The sequence below is a fragment of the Trematomus bernacchii genome, unplaced genomic scaffold (genome assembly GCF_902827165.1).
Source record: "Trematomus bernacchii unplaced genomic scaffold, fTreBer1.1, whole genome shotgun sequence".
In the NCBI taxonomy this organism is placed as follows: Eukaryota; Metazoa; Chordata; class Actinopteri; order Perciformes; family Nototheniidae; genus Trematomus; species Trematomus bernacchii.
Genome location: NW_022987851.1, coordinates 2,204,971 through 2,231,206, shown reverse-complemented (window position 1 = coordinate 2,231,206; position 26,236 = coordinate 2,204,971). Strand labels below are relative to the sequence as shown.

The following is a 26,236-nucleotide window of genomic DNA, read 5'->3' as shown; positions in this document are numbered from 1 at the left end:
AGATAATGGCAGGATCATTAATGAATCTGCTGACAGACTGGGGCTTTATCTGGGCTGACAACCTCTGCTTAGTTCTCAAGAGGGACAACAAGAACAGACGGATAAAGTTGGTGTGGAAATTGTAAATAAAGTTAACTGCTGACTGAGGGATGAGCAATAGAGTGGAGCGGTGCAGGGTTGACGTATTTTTGTAGGGCGACTCAGAAGTTAGCATCGCATCTTTTGCCAACAGACGTTTATGATACTTAACATGTTCGGTTCAGCTAAATAATTGCCACATACATAACTTTTTGAAGCAGAAATGCTATCGCTAGGAGTAAAAAGCTAATGCTAGGCTATGAAATAAAGATATCGCGGTAGCATGGCTGGGCATCACTACCGCTAAGCTAAACCTGTGTTGCCGTGATGACGTTAAGTAATTTATTCAGTCACTTTTAGGCAACCGCCATTTTGATGACACATAGCAGCTTCAGAGATTCACTAGTTGGGTGTTGACTGTTTACTCACATATTTTATGTCCTGAAACAAAATCTCCTAAGTTTGTGTTAAACACAGATCATATTTCAGGCATCTAACCCCAAACAAGTTTAAAGAAATACTGACTTCGAGACAAGGGAATCAGAGGTGGTAAAATGCGAACTCTTTTAAAGGTTTTAGGCACTCATTCCTGCACTACTCCTATACAAGCAAGACTGGATTATGTTATATTTTACTTCCATTGCATAGGAATCCTCAGTGGGACCCTGATTGCTTCACCCATTCTTGCTTCTCAAGTGAACTTCATGTACAGATGGTTGACATATTAGAAGGAACATAAAGCCCACCATGGGCTTTAGTGCTTCTGCGCATATGTTCTCTGAATTCTATTGGAGGGAAAGCCAGAATCCTTAAAAAATATACAACCTTGTTTAAGTGTTGATGGTGGTGGTGGAGAGCACTTTCTAAATGTGCACTCGACTATGAGCCTTAGGTGTTCAATTATGCTTTACATCACCCAGTCCCTGGGAGACCACCACTTAATAAAGGCTGTTAACACACTGTTGGAAAATAACACCAGGCAATAAATACTTGTTGCTAGTGTTATTACTGGCTTCTACTTAATTACTTTCATATGTTCACTTATTTTTATACTGCTGTTACTTTTCTTTTTAACATTTGCTGTGCACTTGTTTCAATTTAATGTATAACACCTTCTAGCCTTATTTCATATGTCATATGTCTACTCTTTTGTGTTTATCTGCACTGTCCCCTTTATTGTAACAATGTACATTTCTCCGCTTTGGGACAGATAAAACATTTCTGATTCCTGATGCTGAAATCTGGTGACAGCTACAGCTTATTTACATTATTTTTAAACTCATCAAACCATTCAGTTAGCCCTTGGTTCTTGTACAGAAGCATATTCATTCTTTATTTTATGAATTGTCAGGTGTCCTTGGGTGCTTTGAAAGGCGCCTCCAAAGTAAATAGAATGAATTATTATTATTATTATTATTATTATTATTATTATTATTATTATTATTACTACTACTACTACTGGTATGTTTCTATTATTCTGGGTTTTCATTTTATTTTCCACCTCTGGCAGAAAGTGTAAAGATATTAAACAAGCTGTGAAAGTGTGGTCTGAAACAACATCGTACTTTAAAAGACTAGGAGATGAAAAAGTAAACACTTAATGATCCACTAAAAGCAACATAATAAAACCTTACTCCCTTTGTCAAGCTTGCAAAAAGAACTCTTAACTCCCTGATTGTAGCCTCTGATAACGTGTAATCTAATTTAGTTTTTGCTGATCTAACTGCGGAGTAATAAGTCTTTGGTTGACGTCACCTTCGAATTGAGGGTTCAGTTGAGGCTTAGCAAAGCTTTACCCTTTAATGGTAAGAATGTATCTTCAGACCAGAGGGAGCTATGCAGTTAGCCATCGATCAAGTTGTCATTCTGTTTGGATCGCTTACAGTTTACATAGAAGTTAAGCTTTTTCATCAGTATTGATTTAACCAGGCTGAAGTCCATGCCTAAAACTGCAGCAAGGGCATGACTACAAGAATACTCTGGAAAGCATTTAATAGCTGTAATAAAAAGTTATTTTTCTATAATAACTGACTTGACTTTCTTCTGTCAGCTTTAAAAACAACATAGTAAAAACTGTTTTCTGTAAATTAATGTAACCTCTTGGTATGACTGCTGATCCAAACACGCTATAATTCCTAAGGATTATTGATGGAGTATACTGTAGAGCTGTATAGATGAAAACAAGATTTGAAGCAAAGGCATTCAGGGAATGGGATTCCTAGAAAGCAGAGGGGTGTGTTTTCAGAGAGTAACTTGAGGTTTGTTTTCTCCCCTGCAGCCAGCAGAGTTGCGTAACAACCAGGGAAAGTTGGGGAGCATGCAGAGGCTGTCAGCCAGCTAGGAGAGACTTTATAGAAACAATATGAAGAAAAACAAGAGAGGAAGGAAATGACAGGGAGGGGCACGACAGCATACCAAAAAAAGAACAAATGCTGACAGCCAGAGTGTGGGGTAAACAGTTACATTTATCATTTCATTTTTTGTTAAGAAATATGTATAAAAATTAGGGCTGTCAGTCGATTAAAATATTTAATCGCATGATTGTCCATAGTTAATCGCACAATTTTTATCTGTTCTAAATGTACCTTAGAGGGATATTTTTCAAGTTTCTAATACTCTTATCAACATATGAGTGGACAAATATGCTTTATATGTTTGTTTATTATCATTTGAACAATGACAAATAATCTCATGAATATTAAACACAACAACCTCTGAACATTACAAATATTCGCCTCAATTCAACCTGGAACCTCTCATACAATAATACAAAGTGTGTGTGTGTGTGTGTGTGTGTGTGTGTGTGTGTGTGTGTGTGTGTGTGTGTGTGTGTGTGTGTGTGTGTGTGTGTGTGTGTGTGTGTGTGTGTGGAGACACTGTGATGGATCGTTGGAGCTATGTGCAGCTCAAGGCATATATGCTCGAACGGGAGCTGCCTGGACGCTGCAATCATGTTGCGCGCACTATCCGTGCTGAGTGTGCTGACTTTTCGTACAATGTCCCACTGTCTGGCTACCTGCATAAAGTCAAGTGCTCGGCGCAGTTGTCGGCGAAATGTCGCTCCGCTGTTTTCATTGAAACAGCTCCTTATATCCGTTAGCGCAGCTACCTAGCACCAGATGCTAACAACAACACGTAAGGTGTGCCTCGCGCGAGTCGCGCCACACATACACACAACCTCCCGGTCCTCCCGATGGCCAGTCCGGGCCTGCCGGTGAGCGTGGAAGTGTGGTCTGCCACAAGCGGGCGGCAGGAGCGGGGCTGTCAGCATCAGCTTGTAGATGGTATTTTAAACTCGATGCGGGGCGGCCAAGGACAAAAAATGCACATGCGTTAATCGCGTTAAAATAATTAGTGGCGTTAATTTTTTTTTTCGTTAACGCGTTATTAACGCGTTAACTTGACAGCCCTAATGAAAATATACGCCTTGTCCTGAGTTCTGGATGAAAATTGTCCAGATATTAAATAAAAATGTTTTGTTGGGTAAAATACAATATGTTAAGCTAAATTAAGAAGATATCTGAATTAGAGGTGCCTAAATAATACATTGTGAAGCCAATTTCTTAAAAAAACAACTCAACATGATATGGGACAAATAGTTTTTGTGCTTCTGGTTAATGGGTACATTCAGACTTTCAACCTCGATATTTGCAATGTTAAAGGAAACTTATAAATGATTTGTCTTTAATTAATTTTTTTATAAAAAAGAAATCTCATCATACTGTAGCATTGAAGATTAACCAACTACTTTCTAGAGTAAAAAAAAAAGTATGGTTTCCCAACACAAATGACAACACAGGAGAGGATATGAGCTCTGAATCATCAGAAGAGCAGACAGTCACGTTTCTAAACTTACCTCCATGACCAGGAAAACAGCGTTGGGCGTTTCCTGGAAAAGAAGAGACACAGAATCAGTTACAGAAACTGACAACCACTGCAAGATCAACATCCTGCGCAACACACACCCACTTTTTGACTTCTGAAAAAGCTATTAAATACTTATGACACAGCTAAACATTTAAGTTGTAAAAAAATCGCACAAACTGGCAAGACAAACATGTTGGAACTTGTTTTAGTTTCAGAAGGAGGTCAACAGATACGTCGGAAAATCCAATTAAAATTAATCCAAATGTGAACATAATTGTAGCATTTTTTAAATCACTTAAGATTTCGACAACAAACCTTGAATTCAAGGATTCCACAAGTTGTAGCCTAAGCTTAACCGTAACCCTAACCCTAGGTACTCGAGTTCCAAAACAACAACATTTAGATTGTTCTTGATAGAAGTCACATTGGATAAAGAATTGTTAGGCCTAAAACTTTTTGGCGATTATCAGAAAATTAATCCGTGACCATTACGAAGAACTAGGGATGCTCCGATCGATCGCCCGCCGAACGATATTGGCCGATACTCACTCTGCTGATCGATCGGTGCTCTCTAAAAATGCCGATCGCGAGAGCCGATCGCATGACGTAAAATGATGACGTAAAATACATGACACTTTTCTCTGTGTGCGGCAAAACAAGCTCGCCAAAATGGCTTCACCGGTCTGGCAGTATTTTAAGGTGTCCGAAAAAGACAATAAAATAGCGATATGCAACGTGTGTGAAGCAGAAATCCTGCAGCTCCGCCCGCTGTGACGGACCGGTGAGCGGAGCAACACACACACTAAGAGTTAGACCTAACACACTGAGCTATTTTATCTACCTCTGGAACAAGCTAAACTAGTTATAAATATATTTATTCTTCACTGTCGGGTCACTCATTACTGGATCAGTGAGCTGCATGAGATACTGACGGGCTGTCAGGAGAGAGGAAAAGAGAGCGCTTCCGCTCATTTCTCCCGTGTTATTATCCAAAGTTAATGTAAACTTGAATAATGTACTTCATTTGAATGTAATAATTATGTTGGTTGTTGTTTGTGGAAGCGCCAGTGAATGAGCCCCGTTAACTGAGTTTTAAACATCACTTTAAATGGAAGATCCCCATAGGCCCCGCCCACTCGATCGGATCGGCGATCGGTATCGGCCGATACTGATTCCGGCGATCGGCCCCAAAATTGGCGATCGGAGCATCCCTACGAAGAACACTTGAAAAACTGCAAATACGCCTTGGAGCTTTGTCAAGTAAGAGCATGTGCTGCTCTTAACTGAAATATAATAACATTTAACTGAATATTGTTGAGATGTTGACCAGATAATGAGGAATTTGAAGATTCCTCCTTACAAATCATAATATATTTTTTTGTCCAAATTTTAACTATAAAAGAAAAAAGAGAAAAGATCAGTCGATATTGAAAAAAAATCATTACACTCTTGTTTAATACCCAGTCAAACACCATATTTAAACATTTTTTAACCAAGCCAATGAAGATACAGCAGAATAAAACCATCTTACTGTGTAATTTTAAAACGTATTATTGGTATTCATATTAAACAATGTAACTTGCTCATAACAGATGCATGATAATATTGAGCAGTAGAAATGAATATGCTTAGCTTAGTGATGTAATCGCATCGAAATGAACATATAATGTGGGCCTACAACACAACAGAATAGGCTCAGATAAATCTTTATAGATCCCCAGTGGGGAAATTCAGCAATAGAAAAGAATTTATTGAAAAAGTGTTATAAACAATAATAAAATGTACACATGTCAGATAAAGAAATAGACGGTATACAAGAGCCGAGTTATGCTGAGTCATCTGCTTGTACATGAAATAAGACAGAAGTGATTGACATGAGCTAGCAAGACACAACAACACCAATCCAGTGTTTTTGGCAACCTTTAAACAATTCTGTATAAAAACAAATGTTACCATGGTCCGACCACTAGCTACTGAACAACCCACGTGTGACCACAGGGAAATGGGCCTGTTTGTTTGGTTGGTAAGTAGTTCAGTCTTCCAATCCTATACAGTGTTTTTCTCCATATAGAGCAGGTGTTAGTGAGGGATGGGCCACCAGTATCCAATCAGACTGTATGTGTGTGTGAATATATCGGTGTGTGGGGGAGGGACAAGGGGGGGAATTACATAATGAGCATGTATTCAGCAGCACAATCTGGGAAGAGACAGGGGGGTAAATGCTAGTGATGACTCATTGTCAATGAAGAACTTTGTTACACAATCACACACACTTATCCAACATCAGAGAAAAATGAAAACAACACAATGTGGACACTGAGTACTTCTAAGAAAAGCTGTCGCCTGGAGACATTTCATTCAGTGTGTGTATTGTCACTTTCCTGCTGTTGTTGCCTCCGCTTGGCTTGTTTGCCGTGAAGTGATATGCATTTCAAGAGGCAGGTGGTGACAGCAGCACATAAGGCAGCCTTTGTTTGCGAGGCCTTAAGGACCAGACACACCAGGCCGAAATCGGCCGTCTTCGTTAGTCGGACGAGCGTGCCCTGTCGCCCAAACTCAATTTGGTGTGTCCCGAACCGTCGGCCGTGACACGCCTTATTTGGCCTTTCATGGCCGTGCGTCGGCCACAGGCAGTCGGACCAAGAAATCACTCTGATTGGCTGTTCAGCTAGCGAAGCAGTGCATGAGAAGCGAAACGGTTGCTTGAGAATGTCTTCCACAAGCAACACTCCAATGGCTGATAGCTCCAGTACCGCACGAAACATGTTTTCGATGGACGAGAGTGAAAATGGAACGCACACGCTATTTGTTGTTTGTTTAGATCACGCAGTCTGTTCTTCTTCTCTGTCTTCCGGTTGTTGCCTCGTTTGAATGACGAATACACACTACCGCCGCCTGCTGGTAAGGAGAGTTATTGCCACTCACGCATGCGCAGTTCGTACGTGCTCGGCTGAAGTCTTGTCTTGTGTTCCAGTGCGACACATGGCCAAGACGCAGGAGAACACGGCGACGCAACAGTCGGCGTCGGCGAGTTCTCTGGTGACTGCTTGGTGTGTCAGGGCCTTTAGAGGAAGTAGCGGCTCGCAGTTATGAAAGTGATGACCGTTTTAACTGTTTACCCAAACTAATGTTTTCTAGAAATTACTGTTGAAATAAAAGTTGTTGAACTTTGGACGTTCTAGCGTTACCGGATGAGGGCTGGGCTCCAAAATATTCCCTTCCAGTGCAAAATATTCCAAAACAACTCTGATATAAATAGTTCCTCTTTCATCATACGCCTGTCACACTCGTGTTAGATGCTGTTTCACGACACACACAATCTGCCGGCACTGGCCAGAAGGATGAAAGGATTTTATTATCCTGAGATATGAAAACTGACAACAAGAAACACACAAAAACACTCCGGACTGCCAGGAGTCAATGTGAGCCAAATCAGCAGCGTTCAGTTCCAGCGTCACACTCCAGCTCCAGTGGTTATGTAACAAAGTGGGGGATGGGATATGGCCAAACTGGAGCGGGTGGAAGTGGAGAGTAGCGTGTTTTTACTGGGGATGGGGAGGTTAAGCATTTGCAGTGAGCCAGTGTACTTTTGTCACGCAAGCGACAAGAGTAATCTGGGGTATTCTGGGTAAACTGGTGTCAATTGTGAGTTAAGTATTTGCTTTGACAGAAGAACACGGAGTGACGGATGACTGTCAGTGAGCAGGAAAACAGTCATTATGAGCCGAGGACAAAAGGTCAGCATCGCTTGATGGTGTTCAGTGGGGCTCAACCTTCAGTCCAGAGGGGAGGATGTTTATTATTTTGTAGGTGTATGATGTGGTATTACACAGATGTGCTGATGTGACCACATACAGTACACACACAAAACACTTTGCATAGAAAGGAACAGAACATCCACTGTGCCAAGATAGTCAAATGCTGAGTTGTTGGAATAAGCAGGAAATAAGTTACCATTTTAGCACTTCTGCGCTCCCTCGTCTCAAAGTCAATGTTTTTTGGAAAGAGTTTTTGGTTAGATGCCTGAAACAAGGTCTATACAAGCCTAACTTTTGCAATTTTACAACATAAAATAAGTCCGTAAATAGTCCGAGTGGTGTAGTGATGACTTTTTTTTTTAGGCCAGACCCGGAAGTTAGCAAAGCAAGGGATCCCACGACGAAAAATAAATGGGATTTCCCAATTGGATTTCGTTATATCAAAGAAAATAAGCTTTGTGGCCAACACACATTCATGATACTTAACAGGTCTTATTCAGAAGGATAATATCAACATATTAACACCAATTTGTGATTTTTTTAAGCGTAATTAATAATGGAATTAGTAGAAATATAAAAGCTAACGTAATGCTTTAAACCAACTACATCATGGTCGCGTGGCCGTGCATCACCACCGCCAAGCTGAAGGCGGACTTGTGTTGGCGTGATGTCGTAAGTAGTCACTTTTTAGCATCTTCTAAACTCTAACTTATGACAGTGGAGTTTTTACTGACTTATATTATTTGCCGTGCAAATCTTGTTCGATTATTTCAGGCTTCTTACCCCAAACACGTTCAAAATACAGTTCACTTTGAGACAAGAGAACCAGAAGGAGTCAAATGCCAAGTCTTTTCTAGTTTATAGGATTCATTACTTCACCACTCGACACCCCAATTGTGAATGTCTGTAGCTTTTACTTATAAAAACAAGAAGCAGCTAAAGCGGACTACTAATGGCGCATTTCCACTGCAGGGCCTCGCACGGCTTAGTACAGTATAGTATAGTTAGGCCTTGGTAGGCCAGGCTCACTTACTGTATGGGCATTGGCATGGCTCTTTTTAGAAACAGAAGCACAGTAAATGCTTGCAAGAGGTCAGGGTTAATGGTGGATGTATAAAGCACAGGACTGACAGAAAGGATAGATTCAGACAACAAAAGTGCTTGTCAAGCCTCTTAAAACTCATCATTTAGTTTTTCTGGTCCGCCTACTCCACTCTAATCAACGTTGTCTGCTACCTGCTTCTGGAAACAAACTCACTGTGCACTACCTGCCCAGCTCCAAAAAGCAGACAGACACAGTTATGGCGCATTTCCACTGCAGGGCCTTGCACGGCTTAGTACTGTATGGTTAGGCCTTGGTAGGCCAGGCTCACTTTATGCTGCGTTTCCATTACAGTTTAGGAGCTGGGACAGTAACTATAGTAACGCAGTGTAGGCGGAGCCGTGACGTCATCTTCAATGCGAACCACAAAACCAACATCAGCCGTTAGCTGTTAGCACTCAGAGCTCACAGCTCCTCATATCTGTTCAGAAACTAGACAAAAGTTAAACAAGTACAAACCACAGACTGTCTGTGTCATGGTGAATACAGTCGCTGCTTTATTTATGTCTGTATAGGCCGTTGTTGTGAGTGTGGACGGTCGGAGCATATACTGCGTTAGCTTAGCCAATCTCCATTTAGAAAACACGCATTTTAAAAGGTTTTTTGCCTGCCGTCTGTCTGCAGACTTGTCAAAGCATTAATTCATGGTTTTTACTAACCGGTATCAGTATGTTGTTACTTCGGCATCATTTTGAAACGTGTATTACAATTAAATCACGGTAAAATATGTCCATCTTGTTGTAGTTGTAGCCCCCTTGCCAGCGATTCTCTCTGACCATTCAGCAGTCGAGAGTGTTTACGTCACTAGTTTAGCATATTCAGCCCGGTTGTTGGCCCGGTAAGAACCTCGATTTTGGAGGGCCAGAATAAAGGTGAAAAAGTAGCCCTGAGCCGGAACTACCCCTAGTGGAAAAGCAAAAAAAAACGGGCCGGGTTTGGCACGGCACGCTTAAACTGTGCTACGCGCTGCAGTGGAAATGCGCCATAAATATCATTACACCAAACACAAGTACTCCTTTAGCTTCTGGCATAGCAATTACGCATAGATTATTAGAAAAATCTTGTTAATATGTGAAGACTATCCTGCTGAACAAAACAACCTACAAAAATATGTCCCATCATACTTATGGCGCATTTCCATTGCAGCGCGTAGCTCGCTTTAAGCGTGCCGTGTCGTGCAGTCCCCTTTTTTGGTTGTGCTTCCACTAGGCCTCGTTCCGGCGCGGCACGGCGCGGGGCCACTTTTTCCCCTCTTTTCTGGCCCTAGAAAATTGTGGTTCTATCGGGGCCAACAAACAGGGCTGAGTCGGGCTGAGTATGCTAAACTAGAGAGAGGAGCGCTGGCAAGAGGGCTAGAACTACAACAAGATGGACATATTTGACCGTGATTTAATTGTAATACACGTTTCAAAATGATGCCGAAGTAACAACATACTGATACCGGTTAGTAAAAACCATGAATTAATGCTTTGTCAAGTCTGCAGACAGACGGCAGGCGAAAAACCTTTTAAAATTCGTGTTTTTCTAGATGGAGATTGGCTAAGCTAACGCAGTATATGCCCCGACCGTCCACACTCACAACAACGGCCTATACAGACATAAATACAGCAGCGACTGTATTCACCATGACACAGGCAGTCTGTGGTGTGTACTTGTTTAACTTTTGTCGAGTTTCTGAACATATATAAGGAGCTGTGAGCTCTGAGTGCTCACAGCTAACGGCTGTGTTGTGTTTCTGGATTTCTCATTGAAGATGACGTCACGGCTCCGCCTACACTGCGTTACTATAGTAACTACCCCAGTTCCTAAACTGTAATGGAAGCGCAGCATGAAGTGAGTCGGCCCTGTTAAGGCCCAACGCGGCCAAGCCGTACCGAGCCGTACCGAGTGTGGCCGAGGCCGACCGTGTAGTGGAAATGCGCCATTAATGTACCACTCTATTCCAAAGTTCTTAAGGCCTAGGCCAAGAAAGGATTTATGGTCTTGAAGGAAAATATGTTATGCAACCGAGACATGTAGCCTACTAGTGATCATGTGAGTGTGTTTGCTCATGCACATGTGCTGATCATATGTGCTACAACCTGAGTTCAACAAAGTGAGATGACAGAGTGTGTTTGTGTGTGCCTCAGTGAGCAGTAACAGTGTTTTTTTCTCTGAGCTCCTGTCCCGGCCAGTTACATGACTGGAAAGCAAAGCTGTGTTAAGGAATGTGGAGCAAGCAGGGAAAGGGAGGGTTATTCGTAATGCAGATTTTTTAGGAAAACCCAGTGAACTCCCAAAAAGATCCCCCTGAGAAAAAAGTTGAGCTTAACATTTTCTTAGAAACTTTTCAGTTAGTCAGTCCTGCCACAGAACCTTATGTAATTAGGAACACACACACACACAGATATACACACAGGCTGAGGGGCCCCTCTCCAGACCAGAACACAATGTTCCTTGGGTAAAACATCAGCTTTTGTGAAGATTGGCTCACAAACCAAACACTTGATAAACAAACCTCTACCCCCCCCTGCTTCCTTTAGTTACCGTTACACCACCCTTTACTCACAGCAATTTGCACAGAATGTTTTTGTTTGTGTCAACGAAAGAGCACAAAAATTAAAATTAATTGGTTGGCTTCTTGAAATATACACCTTCTTTGATGAAGTTATTTTGATCTTATGTAGACAGAAACCCAAGTAATAAATATTACCACTTACTGTATCTATGTATAGGTAGATTTTAACCCTTAAATATCTTTTGTATCCTTGGGGTTAAAGTCATTTGACAGGCTGTGTCAATGTGTAAAATGGATGTAATAACAGTGTAATTACGGTGTTATATGGGTGTAATATTGGAGTAACATTGGTGTAATATGGGTCTAATAACAGTGTAATATGGGTGTAACAATTGCGTCATACGGGTGTAATAATTGTGAACAAATATGTGTTATGGGTGTAATGTAGAAAATGGCAATCAATTGTTTAAAAAAGGTTTTTGATTGCTCATTTATGGATTAAATAATTAAAGGTTATGTTCAGTCACTCTAACCAATTAACTAGAAAGCGGCCCTCTAAAGGCAAACTGTTGCACTGTTCTGCAGTGAGGAGGGGGAATTCAAATCGCTGGCCACCTCAGTTGAATCCTTAGTCAATTATTTCCCTTTTTTTTGGGTAAAAACAAAACAATCAGTAGAGCTTCGCTATGCTTTGCACAGTGTGCAGCATGAGGAGAAAGAAAGAGCTTGACATGGGCTACCTTACAATTATCCCGTCTACCTCACACTGCTGCAGCTTGCTTAACCTCTCCATGAAGGAGCTCAGCCGTGTGCTTCAGACTGTCATTAAAGGAAGCAAACGAGCAGAACTCCTCTAAACTACAGCGAACAAGGACCTGCAGTCTGACTCCCACTCTCCAGCCCTGCAGTCTTTTGTTAATGCAAGGCTATTCTGAGAGGCAGGTAGCTGGCACTTCTTTACCCATTGAGGCAGCTGCTGATTCACAGTCTTAGGTCAACTGCATTTATAAAAGCTGGTGGAGGCCAGTTCATTTTTACAATGTGAAATTTCAAACATTTAAAGGTTTTAATGCTTTATCCTACTGGTTATATCTTCGGATGAAACAAACCGTTTAGTAGCATTATGCTCATTGTTCTCTTTTTCAGCCAAATATTACTAACTTTATACTCATTGACCCTAGATACACTGAACATATTCAGCACTAAGAAGTCCTGAGAATGAAGTGAGTTTGTTTTTGTTTGTGCATTCAGCAAAGAACACAAGATGTGTCGAGTACTCACTTATTCTATTAATTATATCTTGTGTATTCTAAAGATACTCTATAGATATACATCTCCCTACTGATGATATGTATATATTTACTGGTTTGTGCAATGCCTTGTTAACCCAATGTCGCTGTTACAAAATATTTTCACAATTTGTAATCATTAAAGTATATCTAATCTAATCTGAGGTAGTAGGGCGTTAACACATTGATTAAACAAACACCTCCATTGTGAAACCAAATCAAACATAGAAAAATGGGGATGAGGGGAGTAAATCTGTTTTAATTCAATTCATAGAACAACACAATGCAGTCTAGTTTATACGTGCTCGGACACACAGGCAGCAGCAGTGTGATATTAAGTGGGTTTAGGGTCAACATTTAAAAGTAAGATTGGGTTAAGGTTGAACAATACAATAATACAACATCTGAAAAATGGCTGACCCCGGTTTAATGTTTGTAAATCCGACTATAAAGCTTCTACATAAAACATTACCTGCCTAATATGACTAATATATCTTACATTATTTCAAAACTGCACTGCTTGTTTGGGTTGAACTTCTCCTCCTGCATATTGCCATCTGTCAAATGTTTGCTGCCATCCTGTTAGCTACACCTGATGCTACAGCCGAGCTAGCAGCTGTGTGAGTTTGTGTGAGGACAGAGGTGCTTTGTGGCAAAGGCTAACATCAGAATGCTAACAAGCTCACAATGACAATGCTAACTTACATCTGCCTAGAGGCTATCTTGTGTTTGCTTATTAGCAATTAACACAAAAAGGAGAAAAAAGGTTGAATGTTATTCAATTGACAGCTATTTGGTATAAAAGGTAAAGCAAGACAATTCATATATTACAATTCTCACCCAGTGAATGTGCTTGACATATTACATTACATCCTCTGGGGAACATGCATATCTGCACCAAATTCAATGACAGTCCATCCACTAGTTGAGGGGATAATTCACATAAAAAACGCAAAAGTAAACCTTATTGTGGAGCTTGAGGTAATTCAGGAGAACACCATGGTTAACAGTATTTATCCTCAAATTAAAGGATTGAACCATATTGCAAAAACGACCAAAAGTACAACAACAGACATTGCCAATATAGTAGAGGAGCTAAAAATGTATTGTATGTGTTAATGCATCCATCATGGACCAAGACATATCGGTACCACTTTACAATAAGACTACCCTTATAAAGGATTCATAAAGGGTTTATAATTAGGTTATGAATTAGGTTGTAAACACTTTATTAATCATTAAGAACCATTTATAAACCAGTTGTAACATAGTTTTCATACATCAACACAGGCTCACTATTTGGCAAGATGACTAAGTCTTATATTGGCTACTCAGCGAGAATCAACTCAGTGAACAACAGATACCAAGGATGCTGGCTGATGAAGAAGACAAAGTAAGCTAAGTAGCCAATATAAGACTTAGCAGTACAGATAAATGTGGGCTCACTATTTGGCAAGCCACCGGTCACAGTTGCCCTGTTTATCTCATGTCTTATAAAAGCTTATTAATGATTTATAAAGTGTTGACAACCTAATTAATAAATGAATTACAAACTATTCGTAAACCCTTTATAAGGGTAGTCTTATTGTAAAGTGGTACCGACATATCTTAGGTAGGGTTTTATTCTCAATCATCAAAGGCAAAAAAGGAAATTAAGGCACGAAGAGACATGTTCGAGACATTCTTACTGCCCACAAAGTAATAAAGTGGGGTTCCACTAGTCTTAATTAAGCATTTCTTCCTCTAGTCTCCAAACTGCACATAATATCTAGCTTGAACTCCATTTCTTGGGCCTTCTGTGTGTCAGTACCTGCAGTCCTGAACCAGGTGAATCACTGCATAAGCAGCGTGACTATTTTCAAAAAGGTCAAACACTCTGACCGTCATCCCCTTTCATGGTCTTCTGTTGACTCGGACCTCATTTACACGCAAACGCATACGAAACGCAAACGAACCGAATACGATATCAAAAAACTCTTCCGTTCACACGAGACCGCTCGGGAGCGCTGGAGACGCTGTAGTACATATGCCGGGCCTGTAAGTGGCGCTGTACTCCCGCCACAAAATACACCAAAAGCAGCGAAGAAGACCCCCGAGCATGGTTGCCATGGTTGCCCTTCTGTTTATGCCCCGCGGTGGATTTAGCAACATATAGTTCATGTAATTCTCCATGTCCACTTGCTGCTGATGGTTGTGATAGAGGAGCTGTAGATTTTGCACTAACATCTGTAGCATGGTCAGTAGCAGTAGCAGTAGCTACTGACAGTAGCTACTGACCATGCTACAGCAGTGAGCAGCAGAGGTGGGGAGAGGTGGGGCTATGGCTTCATTGTTATCAGGAAATGATCGTATAGGGCGTACACACAGAGCCGTTTGGCCCCCCAGAGCGTTCCGTTTGCAGATCTATCCACCTTGGGACCCGTTATCGTTTGCGGGGTCCATTTCCGCATTTCCGTTACGGCCTCGTGTGAACGAACGGGCTATACGAAAGAGAAAAGTAGCGGATACAACTGTTTGCGTTCTCGTGTAAACAGCACCTCAAAGACTTGCCCTTTCACAGAAGCCAAACTGCCAGCAGGCCTATCAGTAGCCCCCTGCAGTGTTCACAGGGGACAGGTCAGAAGTTTTATGGGTCATTTTGGTCTGAATTTTTATAATTAACCCGTAACATATTGGCAAAAAGCAAGAATGGTTGCAGGAGTCTCTTTCATACACTTCTCACATACTATTTTCAACACAGATGGACAGTGTTCAAATGTTTAACTGGAGTTGTTCCATGCCTGTCCAAATATCCAAATGTTGGATGGCAATTTAGTTAGGGCTACAAAAAAAGTTAAACATTTAAAAAAGGATGTAAACTAAAGCTCTATGCCTTCTAAAATACAGGCTATGCGTGACAAGAAAGTTGCACAAAGCAGCTCGGGTTACATTTTCTCTTCTGTTGGGTAAACCCAGTCTAGCACATGGTACAAACAACAACAACAGCTGATGGGGCTGGGAAGAAGCCAACTGGAGATTCAAATGTAGAGACAAGAAACTAGAAAAAGTGAGATATGGAAAAAATAATTACTCCCACTTGGTTGTGGTAACCAAATGATTGCAAAAAACAGACTATTGATTGTCACCAAGAGAGGGAATGTACACCATTACACTGGCTACCAGAAGACAGACCCATGCTGCAGGGGATGGAAAGAAGAAACAGCAGATGGTAAGAAAAAGACACAGAGAGACACCACGCCTAAAGCACTCTTAGACCAGACCAGTGTATGCGAGTGCATTTCCACTGCAGCGCGTAGCACGGTTTAAGCGTGTCCGGCAGTGTCCGGCAGTGGCTCAGTCAGTAGGGGCTTGGACTGGGAGCTGTAGGGTCGCCGGTTCAAGTCCCCGACCAGACCTAAAATGTGGAGTGTGGACTGCTACTTGGAGAGGTCCCAGTTCACCTCCTGCCCTGCCGTGGTGCCCTTGAGCAAGGCACCGGACATCCCCCTTCCCCCCCATTGCTCCCCGGGCGCTGTACAATAGCTGCCAACTGCTCCTAGTGCTAGACTCCTGGTACTAGGATGGGTTAAATGCAGAGGCCAAATTTCACTGTGTGTGCTGTGTGCTCTGCATGTGTGACCATTAAAGAGGGGTTTCATCCCTCCCAATTCTTCTCTTTTCCGTGCCAAACCCGGCCCGTTTTTTTTATGCGTTTCCACGAGGGGTAGTTCCGGCTAACGGGTACTTTTTCACAGTTTTTCTGGCCCTCCAAAATCGTGGTTCTTTCCGGGCCAACAACCGGGCTGAGTATGCTAAACTAGGGAGAGAATCGCTGGCAAGGGGGCTCCAACTACAACAAGATGAACATATTTGACCGTGATTTAATTGTAATACACGTTTCAAAATGATGCCGAAGTAACAACATACTGATACCGGTTAGTACAAACCATGAATTAATGCTTTGTCAAGTCTGCAGACAGACGGCAGGCGAAAAACCTTTTAAAATGCGTGTTTTCTGAATGGAGATTGGCTAAGCTAACGCAGTATATGCTCCGACCGTCCACACTCACAACAACGGCCTATACAGACATAAATAAACCAGCGACTGTACTCGCCATGACACAGGCAGTCTGTGGTTTGTACTTGTTTAACTTTTGTCGAGTTTCTGAACAGATATGATTAATGGATTTGTCGTTTTTTGGTGCTTTTGAAGAGAGCCAGGTTACTCGTTTGGCCTCTGCAAAAGCAACATTTTATAAATTCCATTTAAATTATGTCTTTTGGCAGGATCACTTTATTTTGACAACGAAGAAGTAACGCTAAAGTAGCATGACTTACTATCTATAGTGTCCTAATGTCTTGGGCCATTCATTTCCTTACTGCAATTATCTTTAAAGACAAAAAAATATATAAAGGCTTGATCTTATTTGAGCCAGACATAGCTTTCCTGCATGCTTACTAAATAAATACCTAAATGAACATTTTCTTTAAGGTTATCGTTTCCTTTTTTTTTCACAAGGAACAGACGGTTGGTTTTTTCGAATATGAAAATCATGAACCAGTTCTTAAAATCACAGTTATGTACGTATACAGTATCATCACTGATGGAACTATTGTACTTTATTCTGCCTGCTGAGTAATGATTGGACTCCTCAGCCGTCTGCCTCAGAGAGTTTATTACATCAGGGGGACTGATGGAGGAGTAAGAGGGTGAATGGACTGATCAGTAGAGTCCCTGTGGGAGGCTTACGTAAACACAGGAAGTACCATTACTATGTGGGAAGTGCTTCATCATCACTTTATCTGCCTCCTCTCCCCTTTCCTCCCTGTGTATCTCCTCATTGGAAGGATACTCTAATGTAAGGGCCAATTAGGGACACTATAACAAACATTTCTACTATCGGCTGGTAAGGACTTTTGTGATATAAAGAGGACAATAGTTTGTAGAAATGTGGAGAAATTACCAATGCTATAGGCTTAATAGCCATGTTTCATGTATGCACACAGATAGAAAAATAATTTGAAGTCAGAGTGAATAAAAAATACTGAATTACAAATACAAACATCTGCTTAAGCGGTGTGGCTGCAAACTCCTGCCTAAAAGTAAGTGGGAGTCTATCACACCACCCACAATAAGTCAAGAGAGAGCAACCCTGCAACAAATAACATCAGCAATGCACTATACAGGATGAATAACAAGTACCGTTGATAAATGCAGGAAACAGTAAGCTATGAAAAATACACTCTAATACTGGGCCTCTAGCAACACATTTTTATTTTTAAAACCATTTATTTTATCTAAAGGGATCTTAAAAGGGACGCGTCAGGAATATGTGATATAGCAGTCTGCTAGATGCAATAACAGGGTCTCTCAGCCAGGGACCAGAGGGGATCCGAGGCATTTGTGCTCATTTAACAGGAGTTCAAGAGCCCTAAAGATGGCCATCAATCAGTGTACTGTAAGTGACCGTGTACTGACAGTATGGCCTTTCAGATTCAGCACAATGCATCTCATTTTCCATTGAGTCATACTTCATGTTTTCCATCAGCCTCACAGTTTTGCGAAAAACCATTAAAAACGGGTCTGTTTGGGTGGTGCTTCTTTTGAACAGCAAATATTGACTATCTTTTTAAACATCCAAAGTCCATATTGGTGTGGTTTCTTCTGACAAAGACCTTTTGATAATGCACCTTTAAATCTACGGTTAACCGTTTCCTGTTGTGGTTTGTCTTTCTCACGAAAAACGTATAATATCTAAAATTCCTGCTAAATGCTGTATCATCATTACACGTATTTCATCACCAGATTCTCGCCAATACACAGTCCTACTTCCAGCACAGACCCCGCATTTTCATATTTGTAATAGAAGCTGAAGCCTTACTTTGTAAAATCTATACAGCACAACTCTGCCAAATGGACTGATGGAGCCGCAGTAGTTCGACCCTGAATCAGCCAGCTGAGTCGGCAAAGACAGATGATATGCACGATATGCTGTGACACATTTGACATTGAAACTGTAGAAATGTACTGATGTCAATATACTCAAAAAATCATTTTCATTTTTACTTTTGATGTGAATCGTTCATAGCACGCAGAACAAAAATAGATGCGACCTCAAATCACTAGAAGACGACACAGAGCCGGGCAGTGCTACTAGCCGATTGCAACATTGATCCTCTTCACACAAAGCATTTGAGGACATTCATTTGACATTCATTGACTCCATAGATATTGGTTCAGAAAAGTGCTCAAGTGTCTCAATTTGGACACATACCTTAGTAGACTGCCATGTTGTGCACTGTGAGAACTTTGAATTCTGACCGTGTTGAGTTTTTCATAAAACGCAAACAGCTGCTGTGCCCTGTCCAGAAATGACGATCAACGCTGTTAGCTAGCTAGCTTGTTAGAAACGTTCGCTGTAGCAAATCATAACGGGCTGCTCAATTAATCTCATAAAGTAAATAGCACCATCCGGGAACTTAAGGATCATTTCGCAATTGGACGCATTTATACACTCAAAACCGCACATGTAAGTAGAGTAGGACACAAATTGAGACAAAAGGTCTCATAGCAAACTCCACTCAAAAGAAATAAATATTGAAAATAACTTTCCACAAACTTTTTATAAAATTGATATAAAAATAACTTACCTGGACATCGTAAAGTGCCACAATGTTTTCATGCTGCAGCTCCTGAGTAAATACAGAAGAGAAAAACAAGAAGCGTTAGCAGAAGGATTAACCAGCAGCTAATGGAGTCACTTTCCCTGACACTTCCATCAGGGAAGTCAAGTCAAAGGTGCAGAGAAGGTCAATGTTGGATCATTCTTTAAATACATCAAGGAGATAATTGAGAGGCAATTAGAGTCATGCTCACCTTCAGGATTTTGATTTCCTTGCCAAGAAGGATCTGGGACTTGGACAGGTTCTTCTTATTAATGCTCTTGATGGCCACCTCCCAATCAGTCTTCTACAAGAAACAAAGGGCAGGAAGGAGAAGATGAAATATATATATTTTTAAACTGAATACAAAAGCCCCTGTGAAATGTCCTCTTCCCTTGTATCACAGGTTAATGGTTGTCACTTTCTGAGGATATAAGACATTCACTTTGGACATTTTTCCTCCAAAAAACTAAAACTAAAAATAATTTAGTTTGGCATTGCAAAAATATATTGACTGATATTGCAGTTGCGATATGATTTATGATATAAAGAGAGATTTATTTTATTATGATTTATGAGAGATTATTTACATTATATTTTTAAATATGATAAAATGAGCTCTAACCAAATACTGCGATTTGGATAATCCACTAGTCTGTGTTGAGATTTCGACAACATTTTGATTAATTGGGCAGGACTATTTATTTTTGAACCACTGTATAATTACAGTCTTCAGTTCAGACACCCATCTATAGCTTCTTAATCTGTACATTTCCAACAATTTTCTTCAAATTGAGCAAAATTTAAATCTGAATCACATAGAAAATGGTATAATCCATTTAACACTATAGAAAAATATACATATCAATACCATGCACATAATCATATAACCCAGCCCTAATGCACGAGATGTTTGACAATGGGACAATAATACATGATTGTGTGCGTGTGTGTGCCAGACTAAATGGATGGAGGAAATTCTAGCCATCCCAATGGCACCACTTGGGTTTCTGACTGCTGGGCCAGCCCATAGCGCTGAATGACACACTGAATGACGAGCCACTCCGATGACATCTAGAACGCGAGCCAGACTACTCACACTAAAAGCTAAAAGAGACTGTGGCTGAGATAATATTTCCAAAAGAGCTCCGTGAGCAGGTATAAAAGGACTTTAGGATCTCACGTGAGCTCAAAGGCGCTCAGATCATGTGCTGCACACACACACACACACACACACACACACACACAGAAATAGACCCGGCCAGGGGTGTCTGTCTGATTCTCTGCCCTTGAGACAATCACACGGATAGTATGGACAAATGGAATCAACCTTGTCAGTTCGACTGGAGAGATTCTATGAATAAAAAGACATGCTTTCCGAATGAATCTAGGTCCAAAGGAGATGTTCTGCGGGTGCACTCCGCCTATAGCCTGGCATAGAATCTAGCACACAAGAGTGACATGTGTGTGTGTGTGTGTGTGTGTCTGTCTGTGTGTGTGTGTGTGTGTGTTTTTTTTTTAGCCGACTGCCAACTGAACTGCATCCATACCCAGCTCCCTGACAGCCTGCCAAGCCAAGTGGGACTGAGCCGCTGACACTACACCATAGAAGAAAAAAAGGAGTGACCCCACTGGCCCCTCATGTGAGGGTGAGGCGATGTGGGGGAGAGACATTATATCAACTGAACTAATGGCTCAGTAATGCACCGCATAATGGCGAGCTAAGCAGTGCAGAGTAAGCAGGACGAGTCATGCTGCAAAGACAGAAGCAGGCTTTCATTTTCCAGAATTTAGCATGATCTCATTTATGAATCACAGACGATTATAGAGGTGTGGGCAAAAGGGATTAGCGTCAGCAACACTGCAGATGGACGTTGGGCGATGGTGTAGACAGAGAGGAGGACTTTACACAAAAGGAGTATCAATTTAGGCAATACCTAAAAATACAAACAAAGAGAGGTGGCACATCAAGGAAAGGCCATACAAGTTTGACAGAGTAATGTAATAATCTCTGCATGTCAATAACAGAACAGGAATTCATTTATTCTTTAATAAATAAGTTGTTTTTTACATCTAATTCAACAAAGGCTTGAAATATTTTTAAAAGAAAAGAAACTTATTTGAAAAAGTGTTTTTATTAGCCTTTAACCTCTTATAAATTCAGATAAGATTACGCTTTATTAATCCCTAAGATTAATTCAGTTTTCCACTCTGTTATTGTACACACATTACAAATGCCTTTTTATAATGGTCGAAGAGGCCAGGGAGCAGTTTGTGGTTTAGTGCCTTGCTAAAGGACACCTCGGCAGTGCCAGGGGAGTGGAACTGGCATCTCTCCAGCTACCAGTCAACACACTATTGGTCAGCTTCAGGACTTGAACCGGCAACCCTTCAGTTCCCGAGCCAAGTCCCTACAGCTGCCCCAAATCTGGAAATCTGGAAAGAAGCCATACTTTGAGTTAACTACCTCAAAAGTACTTATTTACTAAGTGTCTTAGATTAATTGGCTAACGCTAATAGATTAAGACCCCATTTACACGGGAACGCAAACGCAAACGAAACCGAACTCGATATAAAAAAAGTCTTCCGTTCACACGGATACGGCTCAATAAACGTGTCCCTTCACACGAGACCGCTCGACCCGCTGGAGACGCTGTAGTACATATGCCAGGCCTGCAAGTAGCGCTGTACTTCCGCCACAAAATACACCAAAAGCAGCGAAGAAGACCCCCGAGCATGGTTGCCATGGTTGCCTGGTTGCCCTTCTGTTTATTCTCCGCGGTGGATTTAGCAACATGTAGTTCATGTAATTCTCCATGTCCAGTTGTTGCTGATGGTTGTGGTAGAGGAGCTGTTTTGCACTAACATCTGTAGCATGGTCAGTAGCAGTAGCAGTAGCTACTGACAGTAGCTACTGACCATGCTACAGCAGTGAGCAGCAGAGGTGGGGCTATGGCTTCATCGTTATCAGGAAAATGATCGTATAGAGGTGTACACACGGAGCCGTTTGGCCCCCCAGAGCGCTCCGTTTGCAGATCTATCCACCTTGGGACCCGTTATCGTTTGCGGGGTCCGTTTACGCGGTTCCGTTACGGTCTCGTGTGAACGAGCGGGCTATACGCGAGAGAAAAGTAGCGGATACAACCCGTTTCGTTCTCGTGTAAACAGCGCCTAAGAAACAGATTACATTCAAGATAGTAACAGCTCCACTGTGCATTGTTTTTAACTCTTGATTATTCATTTATTTATTTATTTTATTTAATCGTTTATTTGGCAGGGACAATGCACAGTAATGAACACTTAAAACATTAAAATGTATCAAGCGTAACAGTGCCAGATTTAGCTTTGAGCTAATTTCCATCCGCAGTCCCTCACATAAAACATTTAAGAAAATTACATTTGACAAACATCGCAAAAACAAAATACATGATATGCAAAAAGTGCAAGATAGCAAGAGCAGCATACACAAGCATTTACCACATGGTAATACAATATAGCAGCTACGACATATAAAAGTGCAAGAGAAGATACAAGAGCTACATAAAGTGCAAGAGGAGATACGTCTGTGTTAAAGTGCAGTTGGGAGGCTATTCCAGAAAGAGCTGCCTTTTATGGAGAGGACATTTTGTCCAAAAGTGGTCCGTCTACGGTGGACTTCACAGTCTCCTCTGGTTTCTGACCTAGTGCAGCGTCCAGTGTGTTTTTTGTGGATGAATTCCCCTAAGGGGGGGGGGGGCCAGTCCATGTAAACATTTATAAAAAACATACTTTTAAAAGACTTAAAATTGTCAAAATTCAAGAAATTGTATTTCTCTAGGATGGTACAGTGGTGATATGAATTTGGCTTTCTGTCAAACACCTTGATAGCTCTCTTGTACAGCTGTTCTATGGGTTTCAGGTTTGTTTCATATTGTTTGAAAAATGAGACTGTATTGGCTGCTATGCCATGTTGCAACTTGTCTCTTAGAAGTTGTGAAATTTGCAGAGAATTAACTTGCAATCAACATAACATCAAATTGCATCTTCATTCGATTGGTTTCCTTTTCAGCAACCCTTTTTCTACAGCCATTATCAGATTGTCCCGCCTTATCTCTGATGAATAATGTCTTGATATGACAGTGCAACAGGAGCCAATATGTACCATCCAACACTGCCTGGGCACTGAAGCAACCCATCACACTTATTGCAGCCATGTGGCTCTAACCTTCCTGTTCCTCCAAGGTGGTAATAATCCTATAAATAGACTAAATGGCATGTGGATGATTGGACTTAAACAGTTAATGCACTGATCACATGCCAGGACGGTGTTACCGGGACAGGAAGGCATGTGAGCGGTGGACGGATGTGCTGGACGCTCAGCTTCCAGTGATGACTAGGGGATTGTTTGCAGGCCTACACTCAGCTCATGTGCTGTTTACACGAGAACGCAAACGGTTGTATCCGCTACTTTTCTCTTTCGTATCGCCCGTTCGTTCACACGAGGCCGTAACGGAAACGCGGAAACGGACCCCGCAAATGATAACGGGTCCCAAGGTGGATAGATCTGCAAATGGAACGCTCTGGGGGGCCAAACGGCTCCGTGTGTACGCCCTATATACGATCATTTCCTGATAACGATGAAGCCATAGCCCCACCTCGCCCCACCTCCCCCCACCTCTGCTGCTCACTGCTGTAGCATGCTACTGCTACTGACCATGCTACAGATGTTAGTGCAAAATCTACAGCTCGACCATGCTACAGATGTTAGTGCAAAATCTACAGCTCGACCATGCTACAGATGTTAGTGCAAAATCTACAGCTCCTCTACCACAACCATCAGCAACAAGTGGACATGGAGAATTACATGAACTACATGTTGCTAAATCCACCGCGGGGCATAAACAGAAGGGCAACCATGGCAACCATGCTCGGGGGTCTTCTTTGCTGCTTTTGGTGTATTTTGTGGCGAAAGTACAGCGCCACTTACAGGCCCGGCATATGTACTACAGCGTCTCCAGTGCTCCCGAGCGGTCTCGTGTGAACGGAAGACTTTTTTGATATCGTATTCGGTTCGTTTGCGTTTAGTATGCGCTTGCATGTAAATGGGGTCTCTCCGGGCTGAGGACTAGTTATCGATGGCCGCTCTGCTCAGCTCACAGTAGGGAGTGTGGGGAAGCTCTAATGTGGCTTTCATTGAGGAATTCAGGACCATATGCTTCACACTGGTAGCATGGGGGCATTATGATGTCATCTCCTGCATCTCTGTCAAAACAAACTCACCGTTCCTGTACACTGAAAAAACTGAACCGTTGACTTTAGTGTAAAAAATGTCACATAACTGTATTAGGTTAGTTGAAAGCAATAATTTTAAGTTGATGCTAATATTTTCTTATTTAAATGTAATATTATTGCTTTCAACTAACCTAATACATTAAATCTGTTGACATTCAAGTCAATGGTTCCGTTTTTTTCAGTGTATCCTGATGATAAAAGAACACACGGAAATAATGTATTGATTGCTGAGATTTGTGAATATGATGTCAATGCTTCAGTATGAATATGCAGCTCTTACATAAGCTCCTTAAAAAGGCCCAGGAAAAACCCTGCACCCCCATCCTCCCACAGTACGTCAGCAAGTCATTCTATGCTGCCTGACTCATCCGTTTCATGAATGAACCAAGCGGTTTAAAAGCACACTTATAACAGACGTGCGGCTGATGAAATAGCACTGAAATCACCTGTGTAGCATGATTGTACACAACAGACAGGATGTTTAGTCATGAAAGCAGTCTAGTTTTAGAACCCTGTAAAAAGGTGACAGTCCACATATGATGCTGCAGAACTGCATGCTGCACTGACTGACCCAGATTTCCAAATGAAGCCCTGAGGAAGAAGAGGGAGAGAGATGGGGAAGACAACACTGCAGGTGATTATGTATTTACCTTCCTGTGTCTTCCTTTGAACACCACAGCGAAGGCTCCATGTCCAACCAGGTCTTTCCTGCTGTACTCAAAATCTCCCACAGTCTCCATTGTGGTGGGATGATAGTCCAGCTGCTCCTTTTATATGTTGCTCTCCTCTTCAGAAAATAATCCTGGAGCAAACGATGCTCTCAGTCTTAGTGATGCTGCTTCTTGCACTGCGGATTTACTCCATGACAGGCTGCTCTGATGTGCATAAATAAGAGATGCATTCAGGACATGATGCATTCACACGTCCTCTATGTAGGTTGGGATGTTTGTAATATCACAAAGAACAGACGGCGAGCATGGCTAACAACAATCCTGAGCTTGGTATTTCAGTGCCAGCTGTCCAGTTTGATAGATGCAAACCAGCTTTACATTACTCTCTTAAGAGGCTCACTATCTCACTGTGTGTCCCCAGTAACCTGGTTCACGAGGACAGTCTACATGATGCTGCTGGACATGACCATGCAAACACTGAGAGCAGCTGCAGACAGCGAGCTATCTGTTAGCCTGACAGTGACATAACCCTGTGGCTACACCTAGCGTCATAGCTGCTGCCCATAGCAGGTCAATGCTAACATGCTAACAATTGAAATACATTGTCTGGTGATACTGAATAATTCAACCTGCTTCTATCTGTATTAATGTAGCAACCTGTAAAGATAGCCGACATCCGGGAACTAGTTAGCATTAAAAATCTGAAGAATGCAACACAATGTCAACACAGAGCTGTGGTTTTTCTGAAGTCCTTATGGTCCGTCTTCTTCCACAATTAGTCCACAAGAAATATGTTTCTCCTCTTGATAAACACTGACGTTTCCCCAGTGAGAGTTAATGTTATCCGTGTCACATCAAAGAACACTTCGTTGTTTCTCCGTCGTCAAGAAACGTTGGTGTTAGCAGTGAGAGCAGTAAGCTGTCGCCTTCACTTAACTGTATTTTCACGTTAAAGTACAGTACGTTAAGCTGCTAATGTAAATTGTACTGTTCTAATCTCTGTACATCTCTGTCACACCATGACAGGAGGGAAGTCCTCTCGTCATGACGGTGATTTTAAC

The 26,236-nt window shown here is 41.6% G+C and overlaps 1 protein-coding gene across 1 annotated transcript in view; it reads right to left on the bottom strand.

Moving 5' to 3' along the window:
- ulk2 (unc-51 like autophagy activating kinase 2) overlaps positions 1-26,220 on the bottom strand; it is a 52,770-nt gene extending 26,550 nt beyond the window's left edge. Inside the window, exons 1-4 of the mRNA XM_034112927.1 lie at positions 25,155-26,220; positions 19,448-19,540; positions 19,222-19,263; positions 3,935-3,967 (exon numbers count right to left, since the gene is read on the bottom strand). Of these exons, the coding sequence (XP_033968818.1) occupies positions 3,935-3,967; positions 19,222-19,263; positions 19,448-19,540; positions 25,155-25,244 (258 nt within the window). The 5' untranslated portion in view covers positions 25,245-26,220. The remainder of the gene's footprint in view (positions 1-3,934; positions 3,968-19,221; positions 19,264-19,447; positions 19,541-25,154) is intronic.
- Positions 26,221-26,236: the final 16 nt, after the last annotated feature.